This window comes from Neolamprologus brichardi, chromosome 9, assembly GCF_056152115.1.
Source record: "Neolamprologus brichardi isolate AB-2024 chromosome 9, ASM5615211v1, whole genome shotgun sequence".
Lineage (NCBI taxonomy): Eukaryota > Metazoa > Chordata > Actinopteri > Cichliformes > Cichlidae > Neolamprologus > Neolamprologus brichardi.
The window spans coordinates 35552704-35565598 of record NC_142112.1 but is presented as its reverse complement, the minus strand read 5'-3'; the positions used below and the strand labels follow the sequence as shown (position 1 = coordinate 35565598).

The following is a 12895-nucleotide window of genomic DNA, read 5'->3' as shown; positions in this document are numbered from 1 at the left end:
GCAGATATTCTTGCTTCCTGCCTGTTCAAATGGGATTGTGGGACTTTCTTATGTCAGGGCATTCAGCTGATTATTTGTGTTACAGTTCATTATATTGGTATAATGTTGGGAAATAACAATTGTTATATTTACATGTGAAAATTGTTTCTCCTTGTTTCTTGTTATTCAGAACCACACGTCTGTCCATCCCTCCCACATCCGTTAAGTATGCCTACTGCTGTACTGTTGAGCTGCTGTTAACTTACATTAAAGTATATCCAGACATCACTCTCTGTGCCCCACTCTCTGACCGGAGTTTAAGTCCTGAGGGAGCTATCATCCCAGCATCCCAGAGATAACTCTCTAACACACATATATATATGTATGTATATATACATATATATATATATATATATATATGTGTGTATGTATATATATATACATATATATATGTATATATATATATATTAGGGATGCAACAATACCAATTTTTTCAAACCGATACGATACCGATACTTGGATCTGAGTACTTGCCGATACTGAGTACAAAAACCGATACTTCTAACACACACACACACACACAAATGCAATGAATTGGAAGACAGGTTTTATTTTATTCTCTGCCGATAAAAAATAAAATCGTAATAAAAATGACCACAAAAAAAATTTCAAGTGAAAAATAAGCACTTTTATTTATTTATTTTATTTTAATTATTGCGGAGTATCCACATTGTAATTTAACAAAATATCACTGAACTATTGGGCACTGTCTCAAGCTTTCAGAATAATAAATAAACACTTCTGTTTGGAATAAAATAAATACAAATTAGGTTTGAGAATAAAATAAACTTTTAAATTATTGCAGAGTATCCAATTTCATATCGCGGCTCGAGTACGCTGAGAAGACGGTTCAATCCTATGTTTTCCACGACCGGCATTGGCTGGTCATCCACAGAAATAAAATGAGTCAGAGCCTCTGTTATTTTAACTGCCAGTGGATTTTCTCTTGACATTTTTCATCGCTTTTCCAAAACCTGAGTTAAAGTTGGCTGTTCCGGTCCACACTGCTGACATTTTGTTTAGCCTAGCTACAGCAGCCTCCAGTTTCTCTTTTTTATCTGGAGCCGCCAGTCTCACTCGCCTAACCCTGTGCCTGTTTAGCGCAGGATGTCCCCCTAGTGACCAATCTAAAAAACTACAACAGAAATGACAAGCCACCCTCTGACTAATGAAATAAGTTAGTATCGGTTCATGGTATCGGTTAACTTTTACGAGTATGAGTACACACACATTTTACAGTATCGGCCCCGATGCCCGATACCAGTATCGGTATCAGTGCATCCCTAATATATATGTATATATATATATATATATATATATATATATATTGATTAAGTCTTGACCAGGGGTCAGCAATCTTTAACACCCAAATAACAGAGTAACAGAGACTAAAGAAATATTACACAGACATAAAGAATCCCTTTTTTAAAACCAGTCACTCTTGTTAAAATATAAGATATTAGTAGAATATTTTTACAAAGTTGAAAATGACCTTTAGCCTGCAATAACACACCTTGGAAACACCTATTGTAAATTTGTGCTATATATAAAAGGAAATGCATACATGCATTAAGAAAAAATAAAATCAAAATTGAAGTGAAATGAATATAATTGTCACCGCTGTGGCAGCAGTCGTGTGGTTTTGTAAGGAAAGACCAAAGATGCAGATCAACGCAGAGATGCGAGTGAGTTTTAGTGCAGGAGGGGAAAACAACAAACGTGAGGACAAGACTGAAACATAACCTAAACTGGGGAAAAGTAGTAAACAAACCTGAAATCATACGAACACGGGAAAACCGCACGGAGAATGTTGGGGTTAGAGACACAGCGATACACAGACGAACCAACGACAAGCAGAGATAGACACAAAAGGTAATCAGAAAGACACACAGGAGGGATGTACAGCTGAACATAACATGAACCTTGACCGAGACCTTCAAAGTAAAACAGAAAAATTCAAAAACACAAACTGGGGGAGGACATGGGTAGGTATAGAAAACACTAAACACAAAAACCCCAAGAACAAGAAAAAAAGAATTAACCCAAAACACAAGATGATACCAATATTAAACACAAGACTCTGGGTCTAAGGACGCAGGACCATGACAATAACCACTAAGAAAAAACTTACCTCCTATTAAGAGATTAATTTCAGTTCAGTGATGGTGGATTATAACCTCCATTCAAATCATTCAAAAAAGAGAAAAGAAAACTATAGAACATGTTATATTACACTGTGAGAAGGTAACTGATCCAAAACCTCAGTAACATAAAAATGAAACTGGATCTTATTGATTTACTGCAAAAGGACTCAAGAAGTGAAAGTTATCAGGCCTTTTTCCGGTTTTTAAAAGAGAGTAAATTGTTGCTGGTCGACGTTCCAGTTCACACTCCACACCAGTTGGTGGCGGTAATTCACCATTTTGTTGTTTGGCAACCACAAATACAATTTTTAGGAAGAAGAAGAAGAAGGGGCGGAGCAAAGTGAGGACGCTCCACGAGAGAAGGTGTTTGCACAGAGAGCTGTTTTTCCATTCAAAGAGAATAAAGTAGTACCAACGTTTGGATCGATCTCTGCATCGATCTGCCCACCCTCGTCTCCTGGATCGTAGCTGAGATCAGCGTGAACCACGTGGGTCTCTGCTCCCTGATCTGTTTCCTGTGTTTGGAAAGAGTTCCAGCTTAATCACGGAGTTTCTCTCGGTTTGTGGGCTCATCTAAAGGTAAGCACCGAGCTAACTTTACTGTGAGTTCAGTTCATGTTGAGTTTAGCTCCTGAATGAGGTCTTCTGCTGCTCTCCTCGGTGTCTGTTCACAGTTTATTGTGAACACGTTGAGAGAAGAGTGAGAGAGTGTTTGGAGAAAAACACCAACTAATCATTAGCTCAGCATGCTGGGAGAAGTTGGAGCAGAAAAGTATGTTCATTGTCCCTGCAGCTGTTTTTCTGCCTGCACCAAACCTCTACAGCCTCATTTCTATTTGAAGTGATAACAGGAAATGGATGAGAGCGATCTGCTGCAGTATCAGGGTCACAATAAACTTTATTGTCCAGCTGCTGTGGATGAACACATGAGAGGAAGTGAACTCCTACAAAGTCACATTTTAATGAGTGTGGCTGCTGTAAAGTGATCCACAGGAAGATGTTAACAAAAACTAATGAAACAGAGATGAAAGTAAACAGTGTTCATATTTGAAAGCACAGAGAATAAAAATATATTGTGGTGGTTAATGTGCAGCTCTTGGTGATTTGGTAGAAGAATGTTTTTAATCATGTTGTGGATTGAATGTTGGGTTTTATTTTATTTTATCTACAGAAGTTTTTCCCACCTGTGATCGTTCAGATTGATTTGTTGGGTTGACTTGAATCATGTGAAAGGTTTAAAGCTGCACTTCCCCCAAAAAAGAATAAAGTATAATCATGAAGAATGTAATAATGTCTTCATGTGTCAAATACAGCTGCAGTCAAAGCAGGAAGGAAACCACTGATTTTGCATATTAATGCTCAAATAACTGACCTCCCAGCCCTTTGTTCCTTCAGTGGTGCTCTATTCAGGCATTATGCAAATATAAAAGACCACCACCACCCTCTCCAATCCAGACTCAACGACCTCCATCACACCTCTCACCCCCCCCCCCCCCCTTTCCTCCTCCCTGAAACTCAGAATACACACTGAGGATGTGAGCCAACTATTTCAGAAACAGAAGCCCAGGAAAGCCCCCGGACCAGACGGTGTCTCACCCTCCTGCCTCAAAACCTGTGCTGAACAGCTGGCGATAGGTGTGGAAAGTGTTGGGTGGGGGAGTCTCAGGTCTGTCCCTGTTTGTGGGAACCACAGGAGGAGCTGTTCAGGCTGTTGCTGGGTGTGAATTGTTGATGGAGTCTTTAAACTTGTAGTTGCTGTTTTCCAGATTGAAGCAGAGTCGTTAGCTGAAAACTGGTTTTAGAGGTTCATTCAGGACACCTTCTCAGGCTCTTACAGCCTTACCTGTATCATAACAAAGTGTATAAACCCCAATCCACCTTTAACATGGTCCTTCTCCCAAACCTTCAAATAGGACTTTCTGGCCCTGTCATAGTAAAGGGCTGCTTAGAATATTAGAGCCAATGTCACAAAGTTCCTCCTGAAGTATAAGTGAGTGAGAGAGTTTCCTCACTTTGCAGCACAACACGTCTCACAAGATTTCTACAAGCAATCAGAGTGAAATTTGTACTTTGTGTTGTCAGATGAACATATGAGACACTTTGACTCTTCAGTGCAGTGTGGAGCCTAACAAAGATCTGTTTTGTGTCCCAGCTGATCAGCAGGAGGAGAAGAGTCTGACGGAGCAGCAGAGGAACATTTTCAGCCATCTGGACTCAGCTGAGTCACTACAGAGGAAACAATGAGCTCAACACAGAAGGTGAGGAAAATATCACAGTTTCACCAAATAATCAGTCACGTCTAAAACTCTCATACTCCCAACCTGTTATATGACTGTGTTGTATATTATTATGTATTTTTAAATTGTCTTTACAAACATTAAGAAGTCACAAGCAATTATTGTTCCTTAATATTATTATTAGTTGTAGTAGTGATATTAATTAAATTTTCAATTCAATTCAGTGTTATTTATACAGCACCAAATCACAACAATAGTTGCCCCAAGGTGCTTATTTTCTTTTCTTTTCTTATTTTCTTTTCTAAATGTACTTGTATATTGTTCACATGCTGAAATAAATTACCAATCAATCAATATTGTAATGTGGATCCTACAATAATACATACAGCCGAAAAACCCAACAATCATATGACCCCCTATGAGCAAACACGTTGGTGACAGTGGGAAGGAAAAACTCCCTTTTAACAGGAAGAAACCTCCAGCAGAATAACAGAGGGGCGGGGCTATCTGCAGAGAGCAGTTAGGATAAAAGAAATGCTGTGACATGCATAATAATAATTATTATTATTATTGTTATAATTCTAATTAGTATTAATAATATTATTATTATTGGTATTGTTGTTGTTCGAACAGACTTAATATTGGTTTATCACTTCAAAAAACACGTTCAAAGCACCACAACGGTAGCCCGATATCTGGCAGTAAACACATTAAGTGTGTATATTTTCCCTTTTTTGAGTTTTTTTGCTCATATAAATTGAAATGCTATTAATATAGATTGAAAATGAATGACATTTAATCGCCTTTCATCAAAAATGAATCCAATGTTTTCTACAGTGAAACGTTCAAACAGTCATGAATTATTTTTAACACCAGGTTGGATGTAATGTGTTAGAACTACCAGCAGGTGGGGATAAGAGACCTTTAAGGTGTTTGGTGCCACACTCCACCTTCAGGTTTAAAACTAGTGTTAATGGAGAGAGTTTGAAGGTTGAGTTTGTTCCACGACTGCATTTCACTCACTGCCTCTGTTTGTATCTCTGTCACTGCAGGACCAACATGGAGCGAGAAGTCAGCGCTCTCAGGAGGCCGACAAACCTCACAGAAGAAAGAGAGAGAAAACATACATCTGTGACGAGTGTGGGAAGGAGTTTACTGTGAAGGCTGAACTAAAACAACATCAGGTCATCCACACTGGAGAGAAACCGTTCAGCTGTTATTTGTGTGGAAAGTCTTTTTCCTGGAAAAGTTCCCTAAGAACACACAAACTCATCCACAGTGGAGTTAAAGCGTACAGCTGTGATCAGTGTGGCAGAGCTTTTAGTCGCAGTAGCTGCTTACAGAAGCATCTAGTTACCCACTCTGGAATTAAGGCGTACAGCTGTGAGATTTGTGGAAAAACCTTCAGTCGGATAGACAGCCGAAATATACACCTACGCATTCACACTGGACATGATGTGTACTGCTGTGATCAGTGTGGCAGACAGTTTATAACCAACATGCAGTTACAACGCCACATGTTTACCCACACTGAGGAACGACCTTATAAATGTGACCTGTGTGAGAAGACTTTTAAATCTCAGCGTCACCTGAGACGACACCAACAGATCCACACCAGAAAGAGACTCTACAAGTGCAGCTACTGTGAGGTATGTATTTATATTGTTATCTGTGTTAACTGAAACAGTAAAATGTAATTGGACGTCTGCAGAGATGCTCTTTCTTTCAGGCGATGTTCAGGATAAAAGTGTTGAAGGACTGACTTACACTGTCTCTGTGTCTTTGTTTAGAAGCAGAGCGACACAGATGGATCCAGTTCTCAACCCTGTCATCACCGTGGTGGTGGGAAAGACTTTCGTTGTGACCTCTGTGGAAAAACTTTCAATTGGCAAGGCTCCCTAAAAACACATCAACGTAGACACACTGGAGACAAACTGAAATACTGCAAAGAATGTGGGAGAAGCTTCACCACACCAACTGAGTTAAAACGACATGAACTGATTCACAGTGGGGTTAAAAAGCACCTCTGTGATCAGTGTGGGTCATCCTTCACCACTGCAAGTAAGCTTAAAACACACAAACGATTCCACACAGGAGAGAAACCATACAAGTGCAGACACTGTGACAAAAGCTTCTCACAATCAGGTAATCGTAAACTTCATGAACGTGCACACATGGAAGGAAACTACAGCTGTGATCAGTGTGACAAGAGCTTCAGGAATCTCAGTTCATACTCCGAACACAAACGATCCCACGTTACTAATAAACTGTTTCACTGTTACCAATGTGCCCAAACATTCACCTCATTGTCTGCTCTGTGCAAACATCAGCGTGATCACTCAGGGCTGAAATCACTCCCATCACTGGATCACAGTGAATCTGAAGAGACAGAAAGATCCTCTGGTTTCAGTGTCGGACTTAAAACCCTTGAGATCAGGCTCCACAGAGTTCAGATCGAATCTCCTGTAAAGATCTGATGAAAATGTTCCACTGGATGGATGGATGTATAATCTCTTTTTCTGAAGGTTGCTCTCTTCCTGTTTCTACGAGTGCTGACTGCACAGATGTAATATAGATCCATGTCACTGTTTGGAAGTATCAGAGAACTGCTGATGCTGTAAAGCTGCTGCTCAGTCTGATGGGCTGTTGTGTTGTTATTGGTGATGCTGGATGAAGGGCTGGTGGACCAGGTGATCTCAGGTTGAGGGTAGATCCCGTCTGAGCTGCAGGTGATCCTTTGTCCTACTTGTTGGAGATTAACTTTACGGACTGGAGCTGGAAAAAAAACTAAGAATAAAAAAAACAAAAGAAAAATATATTTCTAAAGAAGTCAGAAAGAGATTTTCTTGTCACAATTTTCCTTTTCTGAAAATTGAATCTGAATCTCAGACCACAGTAAAATATAACATTTGTCTTAGTGTTTTGACAAAGCATTTCTAAATACAGATAATGATTAGTGATGTAACATGTCATGTTTTCTTTATGTATTTGAAGTGTTATAAAAATGACTCTGGATCAGTCCTGGTGTCACAGACAGGCCTCGGGGCTTCAAACCTCAGAAAGTCCCTTTGGCTCTCAGCTGAATTCCTCTGACACACTTTAACAACTATAAGTCAAAGGTCAGAGGTCATATGATTTGGGAATGACAATGCTGAATAACCACATCACTGATTAGGTATTGTAGTAACAACTCAGACTATTATAATTATTTAGTTAATAATACGGGTTCAAGATGTTGTTTGTGGTTCAATTTCTTGCGTAGGTTGTAAATGTGGCAGCTTTAGTCTTTCCTCTCTTTTTAAAAAGAGTTTTGTTACCGTCCACATTCAGGATGATGAACATTTCACTGATGGTGCTGGTGTGGCACTGGTATCTCCCCTCATCCTGAATGTTCACCTCTGTCAGCTGGAGTGAGGCGTTTCCTCTGGAGACCTGATCCTTGGAAAGTGAAGTCCTACTTCTGACTTAATATACGATCGAGCAGTTATATAAACATGAATCTATCCACCGAGCTCCTCCTCGTCTGCTGTGCATCCGTGTTCAGCAGCCTTTCATCTGTATCTCAGGTTTTGTATATTAAATAGTACCTGCTTCTGGGGTTCGACATGTTTCGGTTGTCTTATTTTACGTATATAATTAAGATGTTGTGAATAAGTATTTCAGTTGTATCCCGTAGTTGTTTGCTTGACATCGAGCTTTATCCAAGGAAAAGATTTAGCCATCCTTATTCAGATTTAGCCATCCTTATAATTTGCTTGTTTTATTTTATTGTATTTTTGCACAACGCTGTTGCTTGTGAAGCTCGCACACAAGAATTTCACTCGCATGTAATGTACCCATGTACCTGCACATGTGATGTGACAATAAAAGTGTTTTGATTTGAAAAACAAAAACACTGTCTGTCTTTCCTCCAAAATCACACTTGGATTACAGTTGGACTGATTTACCAGGTGGTGATACAAAAAATAAAAGTCTAAGCTATTTAAATCTATAGAACATAATCAACAACAGACCAGACCTGAAAGTGTGAAACATACTGTATTTGGCAAAAATATATATACAACAAAATATAATAAAAAATAATTATAAACAAAAATATTTTTTAAATAAGTGTTTTCATTAAGTGTTAGATAATAAACTCAAAAAGCTGCACTGTACCATAACAGCCAAGGAGCAACAAAGTCAGTGTCCACGTCTACCTCACATTAAACAGACATATTTCATATGAAATAACTGAAATGTAAAACTGTAGAAAGCCGACTAAAATATTTTAATTCTCTTGAAAACACCATGAATGGTTTTCATGGGTACCCCCTTTAATGAGCTGATGGGGGCACCCAGTGTATTTAAAACTGAAGCAGAGTCTCTCCGAGTGAACGTCCAGATGTGATCAATAGTAAGTCAGGATGTGATTCCTTCAAGAGTATACAGCTGTGGTGAGAATTACATAAATATTGGAAATTGGAAAAGTTGCTGCTTAAGTTTTTATAATAGCATTTTGCATACACTCCAGAATGTTATGAAGAGTGATCAGATGAATTGCATCGTCCTTCTTTGCCATGAAAATGAACTTAATCCCAAAAAACCCCTTACCACTGCACTTCATTGCTGTCATTAAAGGACCTGCTGAGACCATTTCAGTAATCGTCTTCTTAACTCAGGTGAGAATGTTGATGAGCACAAGGCTGGATCTCATCATTTCAGGCTGATTGTGTTAGAATGGCAGACCTGACATGTTAAATGGAGGGTGATGCTTGAAATCATTGTTCTTCCATTGTTAACCTGCAAAGAAACGCGTGCAGCCATCATTGCGTTGCATAAAAATGGCTTCACAGGCGAGAATATTGTGGCTACTAAGATTGCATCTAAATCAACAATTTATAGGATCATCAAGAACTTCAAGGAAAGACGTTCAATTCTTGATAAGAAGGCTTCAGGGCATCCAAGAAAGTCCAGCAAGCACCAGGATCGTCTCCTAAAGAGGATTCAGCTGCGTGATCGGAGAGCGTGCTCAGGAATGGCAGCAGGCAGGTGTGAGCACATCTGCACGTACAGTGAGGAGAAGACTGTTGGAAGACGGCCTGGTGTCAAGAAGGGCAGCAAAGAAGCCACTTCTCTCCAAAGAAAAACATCAGGGGCAGATTGATCTTCTACAGAAAGTATGGTGTATGGACTGCTGAGGACTGGGGCAAAGTCATATTCTCGGATGAAGCCTCTTTCCGATTGTTTGGGGCATCTGGAAAAATGCTTGTCCGGAGAAGAAAAGGTGAGCGCTACCATCAGTCCTGTGTCAGGCCAACAGTAAAGCATCCTGAGACCATTCATGTGTGGGGTTGCTTCTCATCCAAGGGAGTGGGCTCACTCACAATTTTGCCCATAAACACAGCCATGAATAAAGAATGGTACCAAAACAGCCTCCAACAGCAACTTCTTCCAACAATCCAACAACGGTTTGGTGAAGAATTATTGGAATTATTTTCCAGCACGATGGAGCGCCGTGCCATAAGGCAAAAGTGATAACTAAGTGGCTCGGAGACCAAAACGTTGAAATTTTGGGTCCATGGCCTGGAATCTTAATCCCATTGATAATTTGTGGTCAATCCTCAAGAGGCGGGTGGACAAACAAAAACCCACTAATTCTGACAAACTCCAAGAAGTGATTATGACAGACTTTTATGTTTTGGTGTTGCACTGACACGTCACGTGACTTAGACACCTTGGGGGTTGTTAAGTTGTTTACATATTAATTATATTGTGGCGGACCACCAGGTGGCTCCACTCATACCCAAGTTGAAGGGAAGTGCTGGGGTGGAGATTTTGGCGCTTACTATATGTGATGTTCTGAGAGTCAGTTAATAAAGTTGGAGTGACTGAGACACTGCGACCTCTCCTGTCGTTATTACATACCTCCACAATGTATATATTTTTTTGTTTTTGTTGTTGAGAATTTTAATTGTGATTTTTTGTATTATAGTTTATCAACAGTATTTGTTTTAATTTGTTTACTGGTTTGCATGCAGTTAAGATTAAAAAAAAAAAAAAAAAAATCGCCACCACGGCAGACCCGATGGCATTTTCAGGCTTCGCTGCATCATTTATTCTTACAATAATCACACGGTTGCTGTAACAGTACATTCAACGCCTTCAGCTCTCCCGCTTGCAGCCATACACATCACCACCACCAAACCTGCAGCGGCATCGCAGAACACGCCCTACCACATACCCCCCTTGCCCGCTTCATCTCACCCCGTGAGCAGGCGAGGGAATCGGCCCGGACCATCGGCGCCCCACGACCCAACCCAGCGATGGGGAAGTGTCCACTCTGGTGGTTGCGCGCGCCTCCAGCGGAAGCCCGGGAGCTGGCCTGATGGCCACCCATATGTCAAGCAGCGGCAGCGCAGCAGGCGTGGAAGTGAGCTGGGGCTTACAGGCAGCTGGGCAGATGGCAGAAGTGGACAGCATGCCGCCTTCAGGCGTGGCAGGACCCCCACACACCTCGACCTCTGTCTCCAGCTTGGCAGGTCCCGCTGGCGCGCCAGCCTCCGGCTCACCCCGAGCTGCGCGCTGTCCACCCTTACAGTGATCACACGGTTGCTGTAACAGTACTACAGTACCTACATTCAACGGCTGCAGCTCTCCTGCTGCCAGCTGTACACATTAACACCAAAAACAACAACAGCACAAGCAGCGCACAGGTTTTAAGCCGGCGAGGCATCATTGTAGATGCAGTGAAGGTGAGTCCATCTCACCTGCAGTGGCATCGCAGAGCACGAGCCGCCACAATAATAAAACATTTTTTTATTTAATTATAAATAAATTATTTCTCCTAATTATGTATAATTAGGAAAGATAACAAAAAACACTTAAGTTCATGAAAATTAATTGCGATTTAGCAATTCAATGAGGAATCCCCCTTATTTATTGAAAAGTATCGTATGGGTATCAGCGATACTGGCCAGTATTTACTTGGTATCTGATACCAAAATGTGCAGTATCGCACACCACTAATTTGAGGGTCGATGTTCCAGTTCAAACTCCACACCAGTTGGTGGCGGTAATTCACCATTTTGTTGTTTGACAACCGCCAATAAACGATATAAAGAAGAAGAAGGGGGCGGGGCAAAGTAAGGACCTCCACAAGAAGAGGTGTTTTCACAGAGAGCTGCTTTTTCATTCAAAGAAAATAAAGTAGTACCAACGTTTGGATCGATATCTGCATCGATCTGCCCACCCTTGTCTCCTGGATCATCGCTGAGATCAGCGTGAACCACGTGGGTCTCTGCTCCCTGATCTGTTTCCTGTGTTTGGAAAGAGTTCCAGCTTCATCACGGAGTTTCTCTCGGTTTGTGGGCTCATCTAAAGGTAAGCACCGAGCTAACTTTACTGTGAGTTCAGTTCATGTTGAGTTTAGCTCCTGAATGAGTTCTTCGGCTGCTCTCCTCGGTGTCTGTTCACAGTTTATTGTGAACACGTTGAGAGAAGAGTGAGAGAGTGTTTGAAGAACAACACCAACTAATCATTAGCTCAGCATGCTGGGAGAAGTTGGAGCAGAAAAGTATTTTCATTGTCCCTGCAGCTGTTTTCCTGCATGCACCAAACCTCTACAGCCTCATTTCTATTTGAAGTGATAACAGGAAATGGATGAGAGCGATCGGCTGCAGTATCAGGGTCAAAATAAACTTTATTGTCCAGCTGCTGTGGATGAACACATGAGAGGAAGTGAACTCCTACAAAGTGTCATTTTAATGAGTCTGGCTGCTGTAAAGTGATGCACAGGAAGATGTTAACAAAAACTAATGAAACAGAGATGAAAGTAAACAGTGTTCATATTTGAAAGCACAGAGAATAAAAATATATTGTGGTGGTTAATGTGCAGCTCTTGGTGATTTGGGAGAATCATGTTTTTAATCATGTTGTGGATTGAATGTTGGGTTTTATTTCATTTAATCTACAGAAGTTTTTCCCACTCGTGATCGTTCGGATTGATTTGTTGGGTTGACTTGAATCATGTGAAGGTTTAAAGCTGCACTTCCCCCAAAAAGAATAAAGTATAATCATGAAGAATGTAATAATGTCTTCATGTGTCAAACACAGCTGCAGTCAACGCAGGAAGGAAACCACTGAAACCACTGATCAAAGCTCATTGATCAAAGGCCGCTGATCAATGGCCATGAGTACCATTCACAAAGAGTTGGGGAGTCGCTGTAAGCGATCAGTGGTTGTTGATCAATGTTCATGAGAATTTTCATATTAATGCTCAATAACTGAGCTCCCAGCCCATTGTTCCTTCAGTGGTGCTCGTTTCAGTCATTATGCAAATGTACTGTTGAAGATTGGGGAAAGCTGCAGTCAGCTGAAACTGAAGAAGTCACTTGGATGAGTAACGAAACGTTTCTCCTACTGCAAAAGCTACGTCCAGATGAAAAGAATCAAACTTTGGGGAATAGTGGAGTTTGGAGAGTGGCACCATGGGGG

At 40.8% G+C, this 12895-nt stretch overlaps 1 protein-coding gene across 3 annotated transcripts in view; it reads left to right on the top strand.

Moving 5' to 3' along the window:
* Positions 1 to 12895, top strand: part of LOC148101557 (uncharacterized) — a 137058-nt gene that overhangs the window by 21112 nt on the left and 103051 nt on the right. The window contains exons 3-4 of one of the 3 annotated variants that reach the window (XM_087846412.1): positions 5473 to 6069; positions 6211 to 6897. The exons of 1 other annotated variant lie outside the window; for it this stretch is intronic. In XM_087846412.1, coding sequence (XP_087702538.1) covers positions 5473 to 6069; positions 6211 to 6897 — 1284 coding nt within the window. Of the gene's footprint in view, positions 1 to 4423; positions 4442 to 5472; positions 6070 to 6210; positions 6898 to 12895 lie in introns of those variants that run through there. One more of the 3 variants, XM_087846411.1, reaches the window with a different exon arrangement.